This window comes from Anolis carolinensis, chromosome 1 (assembly GCF_035594765.1).
Source record: "Anolis carolinensis isolate JA03-04 chromosome 1, rAnoCar3.1.pri, whole genome shotgun sequence".
NCBI lineage: Eukaryota > Metazoa > Chordata > Lepidosauria > Squamata > Dactyloidae > Anolis > Anolis carolinensis.
In genome coordinates this window covers 3,338,975-3,361,170 of record NC_085841.1, presented here as the reverse complement: position 1 = coordinate 3,361,170, position 22,196 = coordinate 3,338,975, and the positions used below count along the sequence as shown (strand labels likewise).

The 22,196-nt window shown below is 40.9% G+C and overlaps 1 protein-coding gene across 1 annotated transcript in view; it reads right to left on the bottom strand.

Annotated features, from left to right (window-relative positions):
* Nucleotides 1-5,862, bottom strand: part of LOC100564818 (L-gulonolactone oxidase) — a 71,378-nt gene extending 65,516 nt beyond the window's left edge. The window contains exons 1-3 of the mRNA XM_062969351.1: nt 5,687-5,862; nt 2,873-2,974; nt 775-900 (exon numbers count right to left, since the gene is read on the bottom strand). Of these exons, the coding sequence (XP_062825421.1) occupies nt 775-900; nt 2,873-2,974; nt 5,687-5,689 (231 nt within the window). The 5' untranslated portion in view covers nt 5,690-5,862. The remainder of the gene's footprint in view (nt 1-774; nt 901-2,872; nt 2,975-5,686) is intronic.
* Between the last annotated feature and the right edge of the window lie 16,334 nt (nt 5,863-22,196).

Sequence of the window (22,196 nt, the reverse complement as noted above, 5' to 3'; positions counted from 1 at the left end):
GATAGTGAGTGCTAATGAAATGGCAGACAAAGGTTTGAGGCAATGAGACAAAGAGAGTTCCGGTGGCTGTAGAAAAAATGACGTTTAATCTCAGTGGCCAGTGAGAATAAGCAATATAGAAAATGCCTTCCCCTGTAATCAGGAAAGCGAAGGTACCCAGACAAAGGAACACAGATCCTTATATACTATTTTGGTCTGCCTCTATCTACGTCATACAGGTATTATCCATCACCAATTAGTGTCAAAAAAGTCTTACTCAGCACTTAACTACAAAGCTATCTTTGCATTTTCCTAAAATATAGACTACTTCAAGACCCCTGACCCTCCATTAGCCTTATCTCTGGAATTCTCATCTCAGCTTTTAGGGGTTCTCATTAATTAAGGAATTCCCCCTTCTCTTAGCTATCAGAGGGCCATTAGCACTCCCCTCATGGCGCCAGGTCTTATCTTGACATCCCAAAAAGCCTTAATTTGTCTTTTGTCCATTAGCTTATCTATTCTTGTTGACACTTAACATATGTCCCTGGCACTCAGAGTGAACTTTGGTCTTTCTTATGGGGAGAGATCTGTTTTGCTGAGCAGAGTGTATTTTTGGTTATAGGCACACAATCTGCTGGTGATTACATATTTTCCTATTTCTATTTCTTAACATGATTACATTCAATATATAGTTTCCAATACAAGTATTATATTTTACCAATACACCTTCATCACTAACAGGTTCTTACTCTGAACTACGGTGCTTTTCGCACCCAAGACGTTTGCTCTTGGTACCTTGAGGACCTTGTTCATCCTTCCCAGGTGGACCATGAAGTCTTCTGTGCAGGCCACGTCCGAAGGAGAGTGTCCGCCTCCCACCACTTTCACCCTCTTGCTCCTCTGGCGGGCCAGGGCCAAGATCTGCAATCACACGGATTTGGACAAAGCTGAGATCAGAGCACGCAAAGGGCAATCTGGGGTCTGCATACTTTCAGGGATGTTTTTGGCACTCCTTGAACCCTTTCCCAAACACCCCATTTCAGGAGCAATCCACATTGGGTAGGGACAATTCTAGTCAATCTGCTATCACCTCTCCTCCTCCTATATTCCTCCTTCTGTCCCCAGACTGCCGTTTCAGCAAACTCAGGCCCCATCTACACTGCCATATAATGCAGTTTGAAAGTACATTATATGATCAGCATAGACTTGTATCTCGCAGCTTAACCGCATTAATGGCATTATACTAATCTACTCTGACCATACAGTGCAGTTTCAAATTCCATCATATGGCAGTGTAGATGGGGCCGGAGTTGTAAGTGCAAATTTGCCAAGGAAGAAAGGAGAAAGAAGAATCTTGCTCTTTCCTGGCAAAAACAAATCCTTGTTGTAGCCTCTCATGGTTTGCATTTTTTCCTCATTAATTACTTTTGCCATTACTTTTGTGAGACTGCTTGGTCACCTGTGTCCCGATTTTTATCTGTGAATGGTTGGCGTGTATGCATGTTTGTGGAAACATCTGGGAAGTGCAAATTTCCTTTAAAACTTTTAGAAAGCAACAAATTTCTGATTTTCTTGGAGTTGGTGGAGCCCACAGTGATGCCAGTTAAAACACATCTGAATACCTATCTCCACCAGCAGGCCTGCCCAGTCAGTTTTAACTAGGAATTGTAAACTCATGTCTTGTGTTCAATATATTTTAATCTTTATTCTGTTCATTTTAATGTGTATATTTCGTAGGAATACATTTTAAGATGTGTATTCTGTATAATGCTTATGATTCTATGCTTTTAGCTATGTTGTAAACCACCTCGAGCAGAGAAGTGGGTAAATAATAATAATAATAATAATAATAATAATAATAATAATAATAATAATAATAAACCTGCTTTGATTGAAGTCAAAAATCAGAAACTCCTCAAAGCACAGCAGACAAAAAATCAGTACAAGAAAACCACACTACAAACTAGAGCTGACAACTGGCACAACAAAACATTGCATATAAAGTTCCTTGACAAAATTGAAGGAAAAGCTGACAAGGAGAAGACCTGGCTCTGGCTCACGAATGGGACCCTGAAGAAGGAGACAGAAGGCCTGATCCTTGCAGCCCAGGAGCAAGACATCAGGACAAAGGCAATCAAGGCCAAGATCGAAAAATCAACTGATGACCCAAAATGCAAACTGTGCAAGGAAACCGACAAAACCATTGATCATATCCTCAGCTGCTGTAAGAAAATCGCACAGACAGACTGCAAACAGAGGCACAACTGTGTGGCCCAAATGATTCATTGGAACTTATGCCTCAAGTACCACCTCACAGCAGGAAAGAACTGGTGGGATCACAAACCTGCAAAAGTATTGGAAAATGAACACGCAAAAATACTGTGAGACTTCCGAATCCAGACTGACAAAGTTCTGGAACACAACACACCAGACATCACAGTTGTGGAAAAGAAAAAGGTTTGGATCATTGATGTCGACATCCCAGGTGACAGTCGCATTGACGAAAAACAACAGGAAAAACTCAGCCGCTATCAGGACCTCAAGATTGAACTTCAAAGACTCTGGGAGAAACCAGTGCAGGTGGTCCCGGTGGTGATGGGCACATTGGGTGCCGTGCCAAAAGATCTCAGCCGGCATTTGGAAACAGTAGACATTGACAAAATTACGATCTGACAACTGCAAAAGGCCACCCTGCTGGGATCTGCACGCATCATCCGAAAATACATCACACAGTCCTAGACACTTGGGAAGAGTTCGACTTGTGATTTTGTGATACAAAATCCAGCATGTCTATCTTGTTTGCTGTGTCATACAATAAAATAATAATAATAGTAATAAATTTATTATTATTATACTTGCCCAACAAGAAAGACCACACTAATTGGAAACTGACCTCTTTGATCTCGTCGACGGTTGTCGGCTGGAAATATAATTCTGGAGAGCAGCCATAGGTCTTGGCCCAGTTCTGGAACCGGACTCCGCTTTGGCCGTGAACCTGGAACATGAAGAACACAAGAGAAGAAAATCTCTCTAGATTATCACAGGGACCACGGTTGTTTGGCAAATCTATTCATCCTGAGAAGGTGAGGGCACTTCGGGATTCCCAACTTTGTTTTTGTTTTGTTTTTTGTAAATAATTTTTATTTGTTTTGCTGTTGTACATCGGAAGTGGGAGAACAATTATTCTTATAGAAAGAAAAGAGCAAAAAAAAAAAGAGAGAGAAAGAAGAGAAAACAAGAAAAAAGACGGAAAAAAATGAAAAATGAAAAAAATATATAATAAATTGGTTGACTTCCCAATCTTTTTTGTTGGTTTCTTTGTTGTTTTTTGTTCTTCCAGCTCTCTATTTTTAATAGTAATTTTTATAGAAAAGACAGATCTGTCATAAAGTCCATTCCTTTTTTTAAACAAATTCTTTGGTAATATTGATACCAAGTTATGTCTTTATGTTTGATTTCTGCGTGTGTTTTGATTATTAATTCTCTGTTGTCTTTTTTAATATTTGTTGATATGTTAGCCAATTTTCGGTGCTTAGTTCCCTCTAATGTTTTGATTCTATTGGTAAAATCCATAGTGGCGTTTTATTATAAAATCTATCTTTGTATTTCTCCCAAACTTTTATCAATGAAGCTCTTACATAATGATTACAAAAAATATATATATTCAGTTTTCCTTTTATTGTACCAAATATAATCGTGCCATCCCAATCTAAGCTCACGGCCTTCCAAGGTTAATAATCTATTTTGTTTTAATATAATCCATTCCTTTAATCAAATTAAGCTACATGCTTCATAATACTTTGGACATCGCCTTCATGACCAAATAAATGAGTACTGACATAACCACAGATACCAATTAATGGAAAGAAATATAATCATATTGGAGGGAACCCCAATGGCCATTTAGTCCCATCCCCGCTTCTGCCCTGCAGGAACACACAATCCAAGTTATCTTGACAGATGGCCATCTAGACCTCCAGAGAAGGAGACTCCAATTCCACAAGAGATGGAAGGAACTCCTTGGCCAAACCAGTCCAACTTCCTCCTTCAATGCAAGAAACTCACAATCCAAGTTGTCCTGACAGATAGCCATCCCTGTGTGTTGTTTCATTACAGAATAGGGTTGGACTGGATGGCCTTTGGAGGTCCCTTCCAATTCTAGAATTCTGTGATTCTATGACTACAGCAGCTCGGAGATGCCTGTAGGATCCCAGAGGATCTCAGCACTGGATGTCCCTAAAAATGACAACCAAGGAGTATTGCTGCATACATTAAATATTGTCATTGGAACAATTGATGCAATGCAAAACAACCATACAATAATATGCACAGGTAAGACATGCTTCAAAGTCAGCACGAGGTGGTAGTTGGAGCTTTTGGGTACAACTCCAGAGACGAGGATATTTGAATCCCTGCTCAGTTATGGAAACCCATTGGGTGGTCTTGGGTGGGTCACACTCTCTCAGCCTCCAAAAACCCAGTGACAGGCACTAATTCACCCAAAATCAATTTCTTCCTTGTCTTTGTGAGTTGTGTATTGCACACTGTGTTGGCAACTCTTATATTTTGCATTGTGATGATCCAATACATCTTCCTATTCTTTGCAACAAAATATTCACATCTCAAACATCCATTACACTATGTTATACAATGGATGGCGAAATGAGTTAGACCTTGTGCCAACAGGACTGCTGACCGAAAGGTTGGCAGTTCGAAACTAGGGAGCAGGGTGAGCTCCCATGTGTCAGCTCCAGCTTCCCATGCAATGACATGAGAGAAGCCTTCCACAGGATAATAAAACATCCTGGGCAAGGTCCTTGCAGACAGCCAACTCTCCCACAGCAGAAGCGACTTGCAGTTTCTCAAGTTGTTCCTGACATGGAAAAAAAAATTACCTGAATTTTGTTCCTGGGTTGTAAATGTCATTTCCCAATTGGTTCTATCGTAAAAACATGGAAAAAGTTTATTAAACTGCAAAAATGTTGTTTTCCTAAATATTGTGCAGCATATTTTGCTGTAGTTTTGCATTGAATTTCATCAAGCCTCAACCAATTCAACCTATATTGTGGCAGCCTCAAAAACAAAGTTTCTGGAGTCTAACAACTACTGGTACTTTCGAAGTCAGTACTACACAATTAAACAGAAATAAAACTCACAACCTCTGAGGATGCCTGCCATAGATGTGGGCGAAACGTCAGGAGAGAATGCTTCTGGAACATGGCCACACAGCCCGAAAGACATACAACAACCCAGAAATAAAACTTTCAAACCAGGAACAGAACATTTTTCAAATTTTATTGCATGAAATTTTCATATTTTGCCTTATGATGATATGATACCTATAAACACCAACCTCCAAGGTAATTATTCACATCTCAAAAAGCCATTATATTGAAGAGTTTCTTGCTAATGTTTAAGAGGTCTAATCTCAGCAACTCAAAGTTATAGAGTCATAGCAGTTTTTAGAGACCCCAAGGGTCATCTAGCCCTACCCTGTTTTGTCATTAAGGAAGACACAACTAAAGCACACCTAAAAGATGCCCATCCAATGCTATGCTTTGATGGAGAAGGCAAAAAACCTTGTCAAACTACAACTCCCAGGACTCTCTACCATTGAACCGTGGATGTTTAAATGGCATCAAGTTTATCCAATCACCAATTTAAAATTCATGTAGGCACATAGAGGTGTCCAAAATATTTTTCTTACCATTTTGCTTCTTTTTTTTTTCTTCGAATGGCAAACTCTGGACTCCACTTGTCTTTTAGAAAAGAGCTCCAAGGGATGTTTCCGTCCCAAATGTTACTAAATATTTATAAAAATAAGCACAAAGATCCGTCTTGGGGCTCTGAATGCAGTTGCTCAACTGGGCAAAGGCAAGGAATGTGATTTCTCTGCATTGGGAGGTCTTTTTTTTCCAGGAGAGAAAGGGTTAATGAATAACAGATGCAAAGTCTGGTTTTAGGGGAAGAAATCCAGTTTTTGTTTACTTCTTGAGGTCTGACCAAGGTGCATCTACACTGTGGAATTAATGTAGTTTGGCACCACTTTAACTGTTATGGGTCAATGCTATGGAATGATAGCAGCTGTCGTTTGGCAAGAGACCAGAAATCTTTGGCAGAGAAGGCCAAAGACGTTGTCAAACTAAAACTAGACCATGCCTAGCTTTCATCTGATTTTTGTCTGTATTGTTGATAATCTTTTGTGTATCTATGTTTTTAACACATTTTAATTACTGTATATACTCGAGTATAAGCCTAGTTTTTCAGCCCTCTTTTTAAGGCTGAAAAAGCCCCCCTCGGCTTATACTCGGGTGAGGGTCCTGGTTGGCTTATATTTGGGTCAGCTTATACTCGAGAATATATGGTACATTTATTATTTTTCTCTATTATTATTGGTATTATTATATTTATTATTTTTCTCTATTATTGTTGCTACTATTACATTTATTTTACTCTATTTTTATTATTATTAATGCATTTATTATTTTACTCTGATCTTATTATTGTTGTTGCATTTATTATTTTACACTATTTATTACTACTTGTATTATTTTCCTGTATTTATTATTATTATTATTACATTTATTATTTCACTCTGATCTTATTATTATTAGTATTATTATTTAGTATTATTATTATTGCATTTATGATTTTACTCTATTATTACATGTATTATTTTCCTGTATTTATTATTATTATTATTATTATTATTATTATTATTACCTTTATTATTTCACTCTGATCTTACAGTAGAGTCTCACTTATCCAACACTCGCTTAACCAATGTTCTGGATTATCCAACGCATTTTTGTAGTCAATGTTCTCAATACATCATGATATTTTGGTGCTAAATTCATGAATACAGCAATTACTACATAGCATTACTGCGTATTGAACTACTTTTTCTGTCAAATTTGTTGTATAACATGATGTTTTGGTGCTTAATTTGCAAAATCATAACCTAATTTGATGTTTAATAGGCTTTTCCTTAATCCCTCCTTATTATCCAACATATTCGCTTATCCAACATTCTGCCGGCCCGTTTATGTTGGATAAGTGAGACTCTACTGTATTATTATTATTATTATTATTATTATTATTATTATTACATTTATTATTTCACTCTGATCTTATTATTATTATTATTATTATTATTGCATTTATGATTTTACTCTATTTATTATTACATGTATTATTTTCTTGTATTTATTATTATTATTATTATTATTATTATTATTATTATTATTATTATTATTACAATAGAGTCTCACTTATCCAAGACTCGCTTATCCAAGCCTCTGGATTATCCAAGCCATTTTTGTAGTCAATGTTTTCAATATATCGTGATATTTTGGTGCTAAATTCGTAAATACAGTAATTACAACATGATATTACTGTGTATTGAACTACTTTTTCTGTCGGATTTGTTGTATAACATGATGTTTTGGTGCTTAATTTGTAAAATCATAACCTAATTTGATGTTTAATAGGCTTCTCCTTAATCCCTCCTTATTATCCAAGATATTCGCTTATCCAAGGTTCTGCCGGCCCGTTTAGCTTGGATAAGTGAGACTCTACTGTATTATTATTATTATTATTGCATTTATTATTTTACTCTATTTATTATTACATGTATTATTTTCCTGTATTATTTATTATTATTATTATTATTATTATTATTATTATTATTATTACATTTATTATTTCACTCTGATCTTATTATTATTATTATTATTATTGCATTTATTATTTTACTCTATTTATTATTACTTGCATTATCTTCCTGTATTTATTATTATTATTATTATTATTATTATTATTATTATTATTATTATTACATGTGTTATTTTACTCTAATATTATTATTAAAAGGATACATAAGCACATTTACATTGAAGAAGATGAGAATAACGATTTGATCAGAGTTGGACGGTCTTATCTTAAATTTGAGCTTTATGTAAATATTCAAAAACATTTAATGTACTGATGCCTCAATTAATGTCATTTTATTGGTATCTATTTTTATTTCTGAAATTTACCACCCTCGGCTCATACTGGAGTCAATGTTTTCCCAGTTTTTTTGTGTGGTAAAATTAGATGCCTCAGCTTATATTCGGGTCGACTTATACTCAAGTATATATGGTATATTTAACATTTTGCGGCATGTCTTTAATATGAGAATCAGAGCAGTCTTCGCCAAGGAAAAGTGAACAGAAAGGGAGAACGTGACGAAAATCTATCTACAAGGCAATTAATGGCTTTTGTTTGCATTGGATTCCCTTTAAATCAGCCACCTAAGCAGAAAAGAAAGACCTTCTTGTGAAATCGTAGATCTCTGTGTGTAACGAGGGAGCGGGATTCGTAGACAAAAGCATTGGAAAAAGTTGCCTTTTGCTGATCAGACCAAACCAAAGTCCACCTTGGCGGAATAATCTCTTTTCACCCATGGGCAACTCCGTCTGCTTTCTTGACTGCCGTCTTCATTTTGCTATGTTAACTGATCGTGAACCACTTTTTGCACCATTGACTCATTGAATCCAAGGGTTGGAAGAGGACCTCAAAGGCCATCCAATCCAACCCCCTTCTGCCAGGCAGGAAAACATAGTCCAAAGTCTTCATGGACAACAAGTTGAATGTGAGCCAACAATACGATGCAGCAGCTAAAAAAAGCCAGTGGGATTTTGGACTGTGTCTAAAGGGGTATAGTGTCCAGATCGAGATAAGTCATGGTGCTCCTCTATTCTGCTTTGGTCAGTCTTCACCAGGAATATTGTGTCCAATTCTGGGCCCCACAGTTTAAAAGAGATATTGATAATCTGGAAGGCAACTAAAAGGATCAAAGGTCTGGAGACCGTGAATAATCCCTATGAGGAGCGTCATAAAGAACTGTGGATGTTTAGCCTGCAGAAGAGAAGGTTGAGAGGAAACAGGAGAGCCATGTATCAATAGGTGTGAAGAAGTGTATAATTATATTTTGTTTATAGATGATATGTGTATTTGATTTTGTTTAAACAGTCAGGTTTGGCTAAGTTTAAAATGGTGAGTATATGAATTGAATATGTATGGAGGAAGGTAGCCATCTTAGAATGCTAGAACAGGTTACCATAGCAACAGGGGCGGAGCCAACCGCCGCTTGGAAAGGAAAAGGGGAATGTTTTGAAACCCAGCAGTCTGTGATTTCCATCCACAGTGAAGGAACTGATTCTCAGGTAGAGAATCAGGGTGACTCAGAAGAATTTGAGTCAGGCCTAAAATAAAAGGATTTATTTTAGGAGTTGGTGATTTTCCAGTCACAGAGAAGGATCTGATCCTTGTGTGGAGAATCAGACTGGCTTAAATAGAAAGATTTGAGTCAGATTTAGGTTAGACCAGACTAGGCAAGTTAGGTGATTTGTCTAGGGTCTTTTATAGAGCCTGTGGATTAGGGAGAATTAATCCCAGGGGATCCAGTAGGATCAGGGTTTAGTGTAACTTAAAGAAAGAAGTATTTTGAAAGTTTAACCACCTCATAACCGTTGTAACCATTAAGCGAAGTGCCTTTACCAAGTTATCTGAAACCATCAAGCTCTGTACCTGCAATAAACTTGTTTTGATTTTATTCAAATCAAGCCTCTGTCATACTCTCATATTAAGTTAAGTAACATCAACACCTGAAGTGGAACAAATAGAGAAAGCTTATAAGAACCAGTACCATCTGCCTGACGTCTCCATTGGTGGCAGCGAAGAAGAAGATAATCAAACAAATAATTAATTAACATCATCTCTCATAAATCATCTTTATTAAGTGGTGGTATCTGTGTGTGTGTGTGTGTGTGTGGGATCAAAAAGATTCCATCTCTGTCACACATTCCTGTCAGACACCTCACCTCTGTACATATTGGTGGCAAAGCTGAGGGATTCTAAAAGGGATTCCATTCCCCGTCACCTCAGCTCCCCACATTTGGTGGCAGCGGTGGGATTCAAGGGGGATTCCATCCTCTGCCACATCAAGTCCTGACATAAATTGGTGGCAGCGGTGGGATCAAGAGGGATTCCATTCTCTGTCACCTCACATCTCTCACTTCTCCACAATTGGTGGCAGCGGTGGGATTCAAGGGGATTCCATCCTCTGCCACATAAGCTCCTTACAATAGGTGAAAGGATGTCAATAGGAAGAGGAGGCAGGCTTGTTTTCTGCCGCCCTTGAAAATAGGACTCAGAGCAATGGATTCAAATGACAAGAACATTAGGAAGAACTTCCCGACCATACGAGCTGTTCAGCAGTGGAACTCTCTGCCTCAGACTGTGGTGGAAGGTCCTTCCTCGGAAACGTTTAAATAGAGACTGGATGGCCATCTGCTGAGGGATAATAACTTTAATAACTTTATTTTTGTACCCTGCCTCCATCTCCCTGAAGGGATTCGAGGCGGCTTACATATGGCACAAAGAGTCTAAAACAAGGCATAAAATGAACACAATACAAAATGAAACCACTAGTATACAAAGCAACAATTTGATCTCAGAACAGCGCCCAATAACCTATAGCAGTGATGGCCAACCTATGACACGCGTGTCAGCACTGACACGCCTAGCCATTTTTGCTGACACGCTGCCGCCTGCAGATTGATTGGATGACTAATGTCTTTTGTGGTCAAATTTGGTGTGATTTGGTCCAGTGGTTTTGTTGTTTACTCCATAGGAATTATGCACATTACATTTATATATAATGTCATTCTATTATTATTCTATTATTGTAGTATATTATTATATTATTACTATTATATTATTATTATATTATTCATTATTCATGACTACACTGAAACTAGAATAGAGAGAAATCAGCATGGAAAGTGCAAGAGGTACCATAGATTGTTGTACATGGAAATAATGGTAGTAAATAGTTTTTGATCTATTAAATACAGTTATATATTACAATTATATATATATTTTATTTAAACTCTATATATTGTGAAATTATGGGTTTTTTTCTCGAAGTGACACACCACCCAAGTCATGCTAGGTTTTTTGGTGAATTTTGGCACACCAAGTGCAAAAGGTTGCTCATCATTGACCTATAGTGTCAACTGTCATAAAAATATGTCCGACTGTAAACAAAAAAAAGGGAAAGGGATAGTGCAAGTTGTAGCTAAGGAACAAGGGAATGGGATGAAAGTGCTGTGCTGTATCATAATTGCAGACCATTGGGCTAGTAGACATTCTCAACGGCTGGTCTAAACATCCAAGTCTTCAATTTCCTCTGGAAGAAGGACAGGGTGGGGACCTGTTTTAATAAGGGTGTCGTCTGCTCCCTATAAGGTTTCCCCTTGACATTACATCTACAGAGTCGGATACGACTCTGGGGGTTGGTGCTCATCTCCATTTCTAAGCTGAAGAGCCGGCGTTGTCCGTAGACACCTCCAAGATCATGTGGCTGGCATGACTGCATGGAGCGCCGTTACCTTCCCGCCGGAGCGGTACCTATTGATCTACTCACATTGGCATGTTTTCGAACTGCTAGTTTGGCAGAAGCTGGGGCTAACAGCGGGAGCTCACCCTGCTCCCCAGATTCAAACCTGTGACCTTTTGGTCCGCAAGTTCAGCAGCTCAGCGCTTTAACACGCTGAGCCACCGGGGGCTCCTCCTGCTCCCTATAATTACCTCCAATTAGCAATCTGGCTGCCGACTTTTGCACCAGTTGTAGTTTCCAGGCTGTCTTCAAAGGCAGCCCCACGTAGAGTGCATTGCAGAAATCCAACCTGGATCTAACTAAGGCTTGGACCACCGTGGCCAAGTCAGGCTTCTCAAGGTACGGTCGCAGCTGGCACACAAGTTTTAACTGGATACTTTGATTGTGCTTTTCCTTCACGGCAGGAGGTTGGACTAGATGGCCCATGTGGTCTCTTCCAACTCTATTATTCTATGATTCTATGAATGATTGAAGGGACCATAAGCCAGAAAGTAGCAAACGATTGGCTATGTAGTTTTGCCTCTGCCTATGCCCCTCCCTTCCTGTGAGCTGGTGCCTTTCTCCAGAAAGTTCCAAGGAGAGAAGAAAGCTCAGAGTAAACAAGTTAGGTCATTGGTATCACTTCTGCCAAGTAGGTGTGGAAGGTGAGGAAGATCCTCAGCCATTGGTCAATTCTAGATAAGCCGAGATATAAAATCCTTTGTTTGCTACGCACATGTTGCAACGGCCATTTTCATGATACAGCCCTCTGGGGTATATACGGCTGTTTGCCTTCTCAAAGTTGTAGTCTGTGCGCATTCAGAAGAACACCTACAGGCCACTCTAAACACCTTCACAGAAGCATACGAGAAGCTCGGCCTCTTACTGAACATCAAGAAAATCAAAGTGCTCTTCCTAAAGGCACCAGCTAATCCCTCTGCAAAGCCAGGAATACAGCTTAACGGTGTAACATTAGAAAATGTTGACCATTTCCACTCCCTTGGCAGCCACCTCTCCACAAAAGTCAATATCGACACTGAAATACAGCCCAGCCTGAGCTCTGCGAGTGCAGCATTTTCCCATATGAAGCAGAGAGTGTTTGATGACCGGGACATCCGTAGATATACCAAGGTGCTTGTTTATAAAGCCATTCCCCTCCCAACCCTGCTCTACGCCTGTGAAACGTGGACTGTCTACAGACATCACACCAAACTCCTGGAGTGTTTCCATCAGCGTTGCCTCAGGAAAATCCTGCAAATCTCTTGGGAAGACAGGCGGACAAATGTCAGTGTGCTGGAAGAAGCAAAGACCACCAGCATTGAAGCGATGCTCCTACGCCATCAACTCCGCTGGACTGGCCACGTTGTCCGAATGCCCAAAGATCACTGTCTCCCAAAGCAGCTCCTCTACTCCGAACTCAAGAACAGAAAACGTAATGTTGGTGGGCAGGAAAAGAGATTGAAAGATGGGCTCAAAGCCAACCTTAAAAACTGTGGCAGAGACACCGAGAACTGGGAAGCCCTGGCCCTTGAGCACTCTAGTTGGAGGTCAGCTGTGACCAGCAGTGCTGCGGAGTTCAAAGAGGCACGAACGGAGGGCTTAAGGGAGAAACGTGCCAAGAGGAAGGAGCGTCAAGCTAACCCTGACCAGGACTGCCTTCCACCTGGAAACCGATGTCCTCACTGCGGGAGAACATGCAGGTCAAGAATAGGTCTCTTCAGCCACCTAAGAACCCACCCCCAAGACACCACAGATGGAAGACAATCGTCCTCGAGCTACGAGGGATCGCCTAAGTAAGTAAGTAAGTAAGTAAGCCTTCTCATAGCTATTTGAAAATAAACTTTGCTTTTTGCATCTCTCACGAGACTGAGTTTCTCTGCCTGATTTCCCTCCTGAGCCAGGACCCTTTGAAGGTAATTGTCTTAAACTATAACTTCCAGGATTCCATACGGTACCATTGAACCGTGGCAGTTAAAGTCGTATCAACAGACTTTCAGCCCAAGCACTGCCAGCATGAGTAGCCTATTCTCCCGTCTCCAGCTCCAGCCTGGAGGCTGAAGTTCATTTAAAATGATGGCCCTGTTAATAATCACAGAAAGGTTAACCGTAGCAGTTCATCCATCTCCATGTTAACGATTGATCACCCGTTTAGAGCCGCCATAAATCCCCCAAAGGTTTCTGGGAAGAGATTTAAAAAGTCTCTTTAGGGCAGAGGGGGGATTTTTTTCATAGAAAGGAATTGATCGCATCACCAAAATGTAGCCTTTAGATAATGTGGAAAAAAAGGGGAGAATGGCCAAGGAGTAATTGGGGGAGAGGAGGGTCATTATTCTCCCATTACTCCGCAGCATGTGCAGCGTGCGTTGATATAACTTCATTTGCAAGAATGGGCATGTCTCTGCAGCTGAAAGGGGACAGGGAAATTCAACAAAGACTTCGACAAAGTCCCCCACGACCTTCTGGCAAACAAACTAGTAAAATGTGGGCTAGACAAAACTACGGTTAGGTGGATCTGTAATTGGCTAAGCGAACGAACCCAAAGGGTGCTCACCAATGCGTCGTCTTCATCTTGGAAAGAAGTGACAAGTGGAGTGCCGCAGGGCTCCGTCCTGGGCCTGGTTCTGTTCAACATCTTTATTAACGACTTAGACGAAGGGTTAGAAGGCACGATCATCAAGTTTGCAGACGACACAAAACTGGGAGGGAGAGCCAACACTCCAGAAGACAGGAGCAGAATTCAAAACGATCTTGACAGACTAGAGAGATGGGCCGAAACTAACAAAATGAAGTTCAACAGGGACAAATGCAAGATACTTCACTTCGGCAGAAAAAATGGAAATCAAAGATACAGAATGGGGGACGCCTGGCTTGACAGCAGTGTGTGCGAAAAAGACCTTGGAGTCCTCGTGGACAACAAGTTAAACATGAGCCTACAATGTGATGCGGCAGCTAAAAAAGCCAATGGGATTCTGGCCTGCATCAATAGGGGAATAGCGTCTAGATCAGGGGTCCCCAAACTAAGGCCCGGGGGCCGGATGCGGCCCTCCAAGGTCATTTACCTGGCCCCCGCCCTCAGTTTTATAATATAATCTTTTTGTATTAGTTTTAATGTTATAATATATTGTATATACATATAATATTGATAATAATATTATGTTATACAATATAATACAAATAATACCATATAATAATATTAATTATATACTATATATTACATAACATATAATAGTATAGTGGTATAGTTCAATATAGAATTATATAATGCTAATATTGTGCTATGCTAATAATATAATATACTAGCTGTGCCCAGCCACGCGTTGCTGTGTCGAAGTATGGTGGTATGGGAAATAAACTATTGAGGAATTGGTGGTAGTTAAGGTAAAGGGTAAAGGTTTTACCTTACATTAAGTCCATTATAAATGGGTTATATAGCTGTGTGGAAGGGCCTTGAGTCTACACCGCCATATAATCCAGTTAAAATCAGATAATCTGTATTTTATAGGCAGTGTGGAAGAGGCCTAAGTGAGGCCTAACTCTGCCTGTCCCCTGGGCTGAGTGGGTTGCTAGGAGACCAAGGGGGGCGGAGCTTAGCCTTCTAACTGGCAGCAATTGGATAAAAACAATTCTTCCTCTCCCTCTAATTAGGACTTTATTTTCCTTTTCTTTTTGTTGTATGAACGTAGAGGCATGGATGATGGGTTGTGCTGCCAAGTTTAGTGTTTCTGGGATGTGTAGTTTTGTTGTTTTGTCCTAGGCCGAAATTTCATTACCCTTTTATATATATAGATTATTATATGTACACATACCTGCTCTGAGTCCCCTTCGGGGTGAGAAGGGTGGGATATAAATGTAGTAAATAAATGCAGTAAATAAATAATTAATTTTAGACTTAGGCTCGGCCAAAGTCAGAAATGACTTGAAGTCACACAACAACAATCCTAATTAACTTGACTATTTCACTGGCCAGTAGTAGGCCCACACTTTCCATTGAAATCCTGATAGGTTTATGTTGGTTACAATTGTTTTCATTTTTAAATATTGTATTGTTCTTTCATCGTCGTTGTTGTTGTTTCACTACAAATAAGACATGTGCAGTATGCATAGGAATTTGTATTTTTTTCAAATGATAATTCGTCCCCACAACAGTCTGAAGGATTGTGGACCGGCCCTCTGCTTCAAAAGTTTGGGGACCCCTGGTCTAGATCCAGGGAAGTTATGCTCCCCCTCTATTCTGCCTTGGTCAGACCACACCTGGAATCACACTGTGTCCAATTTTGGGCACCACAGTTGAAGGGAGATGTTGACAAGCTGGAAAGCGTCCAGAGGAGGGCGACTAAAATGATTAAGGGTCTGGAGAACAAGCCCTATGAGGAGCGGCTTAAAGAGCTGGGCATGTTTAGCCTGCAGAAGAGAAGGCTGAGAGGAGACATGATAGCCATGTACAAATACGTGAGGGAAAGTCCTAGGGAGGAGGGAGCAAGCTTGTTTTCTGCTGCCCTGCAGACTAGGACACCATGGAACAAGGGCTTCAAACTACAGGAAAGGAGATTCCACTTGAACATCAGGAAGAACTTCCTCACTGTGAGAAAGGCTGTTCGACAGTGGAACTCTCTCCCCGGGGCCGTGGTGGAGGCTCCTTCTTTGGAGGCTTTTAAGCAGAGGCTGGATGGCCATCTGTCGGGGGTGCTTTGAATGCGATTTCCTGCTTCTTAGCAGGGGGTTGGACTAGATGGCCCATGAGGTCTCTTCCAACTCTACTATTCTATGATTCTATGATTCTATAATGTTTTAGTTGTTATTTTGCCATCAATTTGGCTTTGACTTATATTGTCCCTATCCATTAGATACCTCCAAGAGACCTTGATCATAAAAGCCCAGCTCACTGAGCATTAATGTCTTTTCTACTGAGTCACGTCTTCTCATTATACAGTAGAGTCTCGCTTATCCAACATAAATGGAACGGCAGAACGTTGGATAAGCAAAAATGGTGGATAATAAGGAGGGATTAAGAAAAAGCCTATTAAACGTCAATTTATTTATTTATTTACAGTATTTATATTCCGCCCTTCTTTCTCACCCCGAAGGGACTCAGGGCGGATCACATTATACACACATAGGGCAAATATTCAATGCCCATATACACATAGAACCTAGACAGAGACAGACACAGAGGCAATTTAACCTTCTCCTGAGGGGATGTTCGATTCTGGCCACAGGGGGGAGCAGCTGCTTCATCATCCACACTGACGGCACTTCCTCATTCCAATGTCGTAAATTAGTTAAATTTGCCTCCCCACTTTTATAAGTGGTACCTTATCTCCTACTTGATAGATGCAATTATCTTTCGGGTTGCTAGGTCAGCAACGAGCAGGGGCTATTTTTTCATTTTTTAATTGAAGGGTGCTCACCACGCCACGGGCTGGCCTCGAACTCATGACCTCATGGTCAGAGTGATTTATTGCAGAAGGCTGCTCACCTGCCTGCGCCACAGCCTGGCCCCCATCACATGTATGTCCAAATAGTCCAGTAAGATAAAGTTTATTACAAGATGAATATATAAAGAAATCAGTACCTTTATAAACAAGCACCAACGTTCAAAAAGCCATTCCAATATTTATTTATTTACTGTATTTATATCCCGCCCTTCTCACCCCGAAAGGGACTCGGGGAAGCTCACAATAAAGGCACAATTCGATGCCATGAGTACATATAAAAATAAAACAACAAATACTTGAAGCTCAAAAACCATTTAAACACAGTCTTCATAAGTATTCCATAAACATGATAGCAGGAATCCAAGGCAGGCAGCCTAATCCAAACAGGAACCAGAAACGGGAACAAACTGGTAGACTTGGACACATGAAACAAGACCTAAGAACAGGAACCAAGAGCTGTTTTCTTCTGTTTTCAGAGCACTTAATGAACCAACCTGGACACAGTATATTATTAGAGAACACAGAAATGCTTGACCACTCCATGTCAGACGACACAGAGAAGCTACTGATATCCACAAGCATGTGGACAACTTCAACAGAAAGGAGGAAACCATGAAAATGAACAAAATCTGGCTCCCAGTATTAAAAAACTCAAAAATCAGAACAGTAAATAAGGAACAACACTCTGAAAACAGAAGAATTCTAGATGGGAATCAATCAGGGGCAGCTAACGACTCTGAACAAAGGATTCCCCCAGGCCAGGATGTGAGCAATTCCATTGGCCATTTAATGCAAACAAAGGTGATTAATTACTGTCAGTGTGGGAGGTCAGGGTGCTGGTGGGTTTCTTTAAACTCGATCGATCATCTTCTCCAGCACCCTGATGAATTGGTTGCAATCGTCTGCCTCACCAATTCCTGTTCAATGTCAGACTCAAACATATCAGTAGTCTGAAGTCCAAAAATTTATTTCAATATCTATAATATATATTTACAAAGCACAACAAAAGCCATCGCTCTGAGCTGGCATTTCTCTATTGCCTCTTCGCTCCGGCAAGCACAGCTCAACACACAGAGATAAGAAACACATTCCTCAGTCCGAAGGAAGTCCCTGACCTCCAAGGCCGGAAATCATGCCCCATAGGTCACAGCAGGCTGTCAGTCAAAACTAGCTTGCTTTTAACTGTTTCATTGCTGAAACACACACTCTTGCACAACAGCAGAAACACTTGATTTACATTTCATACACATACAACCATAATCCAACAATTACAACATTCACATTGGCCTCCAACAGACAAGTGTTCTTCCCCCCACCCAGGAACTTCCACAGATAGATAAACCTCCCTTACTTAATTTCTCCATATACTTCACAACCTCTGAGGATGCCTGCCATAGATGTGGGCGAAACATCAGGAGAGAATACTTCTGGAACATGGCCAGACAGCCTGGAAAACATACAACAACTCCAATATGTTATCCTTTGAAACAAGGCTTTCCTGTCCCCTTTCAGCCTTCCTTTCTCCATCCCCAGCTCCTGAATCTGCTTCTCAGAGGGATTCATCGTTGTTTCCAGATCTTTGACCATTTTGGTCTCCCTTTTCTGGACCCCTTCCATCCTGTGCATCTCTTTCCATTGCTTTGCCTGTAACCAGATATGGTATTATTCCAGGTGAGGCCTGACCATAACAGGATAAAGCTACGGATAAATACACCACAAATCCTGAACCAAATGCCAGGCAGTATATTACCGAAAAAGACAATTGATTAATCTCCAGACATCCAAAGGACGTCCTATTAATTAATTCAATATGTAATAAAAAGGGCCAATCAAACAAGGGAGTGTTGTTTCCTTCTCTAGGGCTTTCCGATCGATTTGATTTCTCCTCGTCGGAGAAAATGAGAAACGAACAAGAAGCACCCAGGATGGCGGCGTGGCATTTCGGAAACGCGCCGAAGTTTCCGTGTCCTTCGCTGGTGACATTTCCCTTATCTTCATGGCTCTGCTTTCAAGCGGACGGGTTGTATTGGTTTATTTATTTGTCTACAAGCGAGGAATTGCAGAATGCAAGGGAGATAAAAGAAGTTCAGGGCAGAAGGGTCGGAAGAGGATGGGGGCAAAAGGAAGACTCTCCGATCGGGAGATATTGGTTTCCCCACAAATCAACGTGTCCCAATCGAAGTGAGTTTCTGGTAAGGATGCCAAGGCAGAGCGCACGGCTCACGGTGCCCTTTTGCACAGCTTCTTTAATCTGGTGGATCACAACGTTCCTTTATTAGCTCTCTCTATTAGCCTGACAGCAGTTTCACCTGTGACATTTGGCGTTTGAAACCTTTTCGCTGCGGGATGGTTGAAAAAAACACACACACACATTAAAACCAGAGACCACAGATTTGGGCTTTGCAAGAGGCTTGCTGGGATGATGAGACCGAGAACAAAGATATACCATGATCCAGTCTTTTGGATGTAAGGTTTTTCCTCCCCTTTCTTAGCCATAATTAATTAATTTTTGTCAAGGAAGCAGATCTCACTCTCCCAAAGGCCCTTGATCTGTTCTGATCTTGGAAGCTAAGCAGGATCAGCCCTGGGGATTGCTTGGATGGGAGACTTCCAAGAATGTTATAGGTGATATTTAAGAAGAAGGAACTGGAAAAACCATCTTGGAGTCTTCCTTGCCTAAGAAAACTCTATAAAATCTATGGGCGAGTACAGTATTTATTTATTTATTTATTTACAGTATTTATATTCTGCCCTTCTTTCTCACCCCGAAGGGGACTCATGGCGGATTACAATGAACACATATATGGCAAACATTCAATGCCAACAGACAAACAACATATATAGACAGACACAGAGGCATTTAACATTTTTTTTCCAGCTTCACGATTCCGGCCACAGGGGGAGCTGTTGCTTCACTGTCCAGTAGTGGCTGTACTTCCTCATTCCATTCCTCGTGTTTTGCTGGCAGTTTTATGGTGTTGTAAATTAGTTAAATTAGCCTCCCGCATAAAGCGTACCTAAATTTCCCTAATTGACAGATGCAACTGTCTTTTGGGGCTGCATAGGTCAACAGCAAGCCGGGCTATTTAATGGTCGGGGGCTTAACCCAACCCGGGCTTCGAACTCATGACCTCTCGGTCAGTAGTGATTTATTGCAGCTGGTTACTAGCCAGCTGCACCACAGCCCGGCCCAGTAGAGTCTCACTTATCCAACACTCGCTTATCCAATGTTCTGGATCCAACACATTTTTGTAGTCAATGTTTTCAATACATCGTTATATTTTGGTGCCAAATTCGTAAATACAGTAATTACTACTTAGCATTACTGCATATTGAACTACTTTTTCTGTCAAATTTGTTGTATAACATGATGTTTTGGTGCTTAATTTGTAAAATCATAGCCTAATTTGATGTTTAATAGGCTTTTTCTTAATCCCTCCTTATTATCCAACATATTTGCTTATCCAACATTCTGCTGGCCTGTTTATGTTGGATAAGTGAGACTCTACTGTATATATCAATGTGCAGCTTGATGGCATATGCAAGATCTGGCCTTGATCTTTCTTCCAAAATGCCTAGAACTTCTGGAGGATAAGAAACAATTCCTCTTGGTGTTGTCAAACGCTTTCATGGCCAGAATCACAGGGTTGTTGTGTGTTGTCCAGGCTGTATGACCATGTTCCAGAAGCATTCTCTCCTGACGTTTTGCCTACATCTATGGCAGGCATCCTCAAAGGTATACCTCACAACCTCTGAGGATGCCTCCCATAGATGTGGGCAAAAAGTCAGGAGAAAATACTTCTGGAACATAGCCATATAGCCCAGAAAATACACAACAACCCAATGCTTCTTTGTATTGTCACTGTCAGCTAGCTATGCTGGGAATGACAGTCCAAGAAGACGAACCTTCCTTGCCAAGGAATGCCAGGTGATGTAGTCCATATTTCAGAGGAAGGGGTTAAAACAGTCGTTCTCACCCTTCCTAATGCCACGACCCCTTAATACAGTTCCTCATGTTGTGGTGACCCCCAACCATAAAATTATTTTTGTTGCGACTTCATAACTGTGATTTGTGTGTGTGTGTTATGAGTCGTAACATAAATATCTGAAATGCAAGATGCATTTTCATTCACTGGACCAAATTTGGCACAAATACCTGATATGCCCAAATTTGAATACTGGTGAGGTTCGGAGGGGGATGATTTTGTCATTTGGGAGTTGATTCTATCTGGAGGGCCACTTAAAATGACCTGGTGGGTCAGATTGGAGCCACAGACCTTTAGTTTGACACATATGTCTCCTTGGATTGTCATTCCCAGAATCCCCTGGGTTGGGGATTCTGGGAGTGGTAGTCAAACAAGAAACTTTCCAAACCTCAGAGGAACGGTCATGACAACTTCTGAACCAATCTTGCAAGAACATCCTATGATGGAATGCCGTAAGTTAGAAGCAACTTGAAGGTAGCAACTTGACTAGAGAGATGGGCCGAAACTAACAAAATGAAGTTCAACAGGGACAAATGCAAGATACTTCACTTCGGCAGAAAAAATGGAAATCAAAGATACAGAATGGGGGACGCCTGGCTTGACAGCAGTGTGTGCGAAAAAGATCTTGGAGTCCTCGTGGACAACAAGTTAAACATGAGCCTACAATGTGATGCGGCAGCTAAAAAAGCCAATGGGATTTTGGCCTGCATCAATAGGGGAATAACGTCTAGATCCAGGGAAGTCATGCTCCCCCTCTATTCTGCCTTGGTCAGACCACACCTGGAATACTGTGTCCAGTTTTGGGCACCGCAGATGAAGGGAGATGCTGACAAGCTGGAAAGCGTCCAGAGGAGGGCAACTAAAATGATTAAGGGTCTGGAGAACAAGCCCTATGAGGAGAGGCTTAAAGAGCTGGGCATGTTTAGCCTGCAGAAGAGAAGGCTGAGAGGAGACATGATAGCCATGTACAAATATGTGAGGGGAAGTCATAGGGAGGAGGGAGCAAGCTTATTTTCTGCTGCCCTGCAGACTAGGACACGGAACAATGGCTTCAAACTACAGGAAAGGAGATTCCACCTGAACATCAGGAAGAACTTCCTCACTGTGAGGGCTGTTCGGCAGTGGAACTCTCTCCCCCGGGCCGTGGTGGAGGCTCCTTCTTTGGAGGCTTTTAAGCAGAGGCTGGATGGCCATCTGTCGGGGGTGCTTTGAATGCAATTTCCTGCTTCTTAGCGGGGGGTTGGACTAGATGGCCCTTGAGGTCTCTTCCAACTCTACTATTCTATGATTCTATGATTCTATGATTCTAGGTACTACAACAGGCATGGGCGAACTACGGCCCTCCAGGTGTTTTGGACTTCAACTCCCACA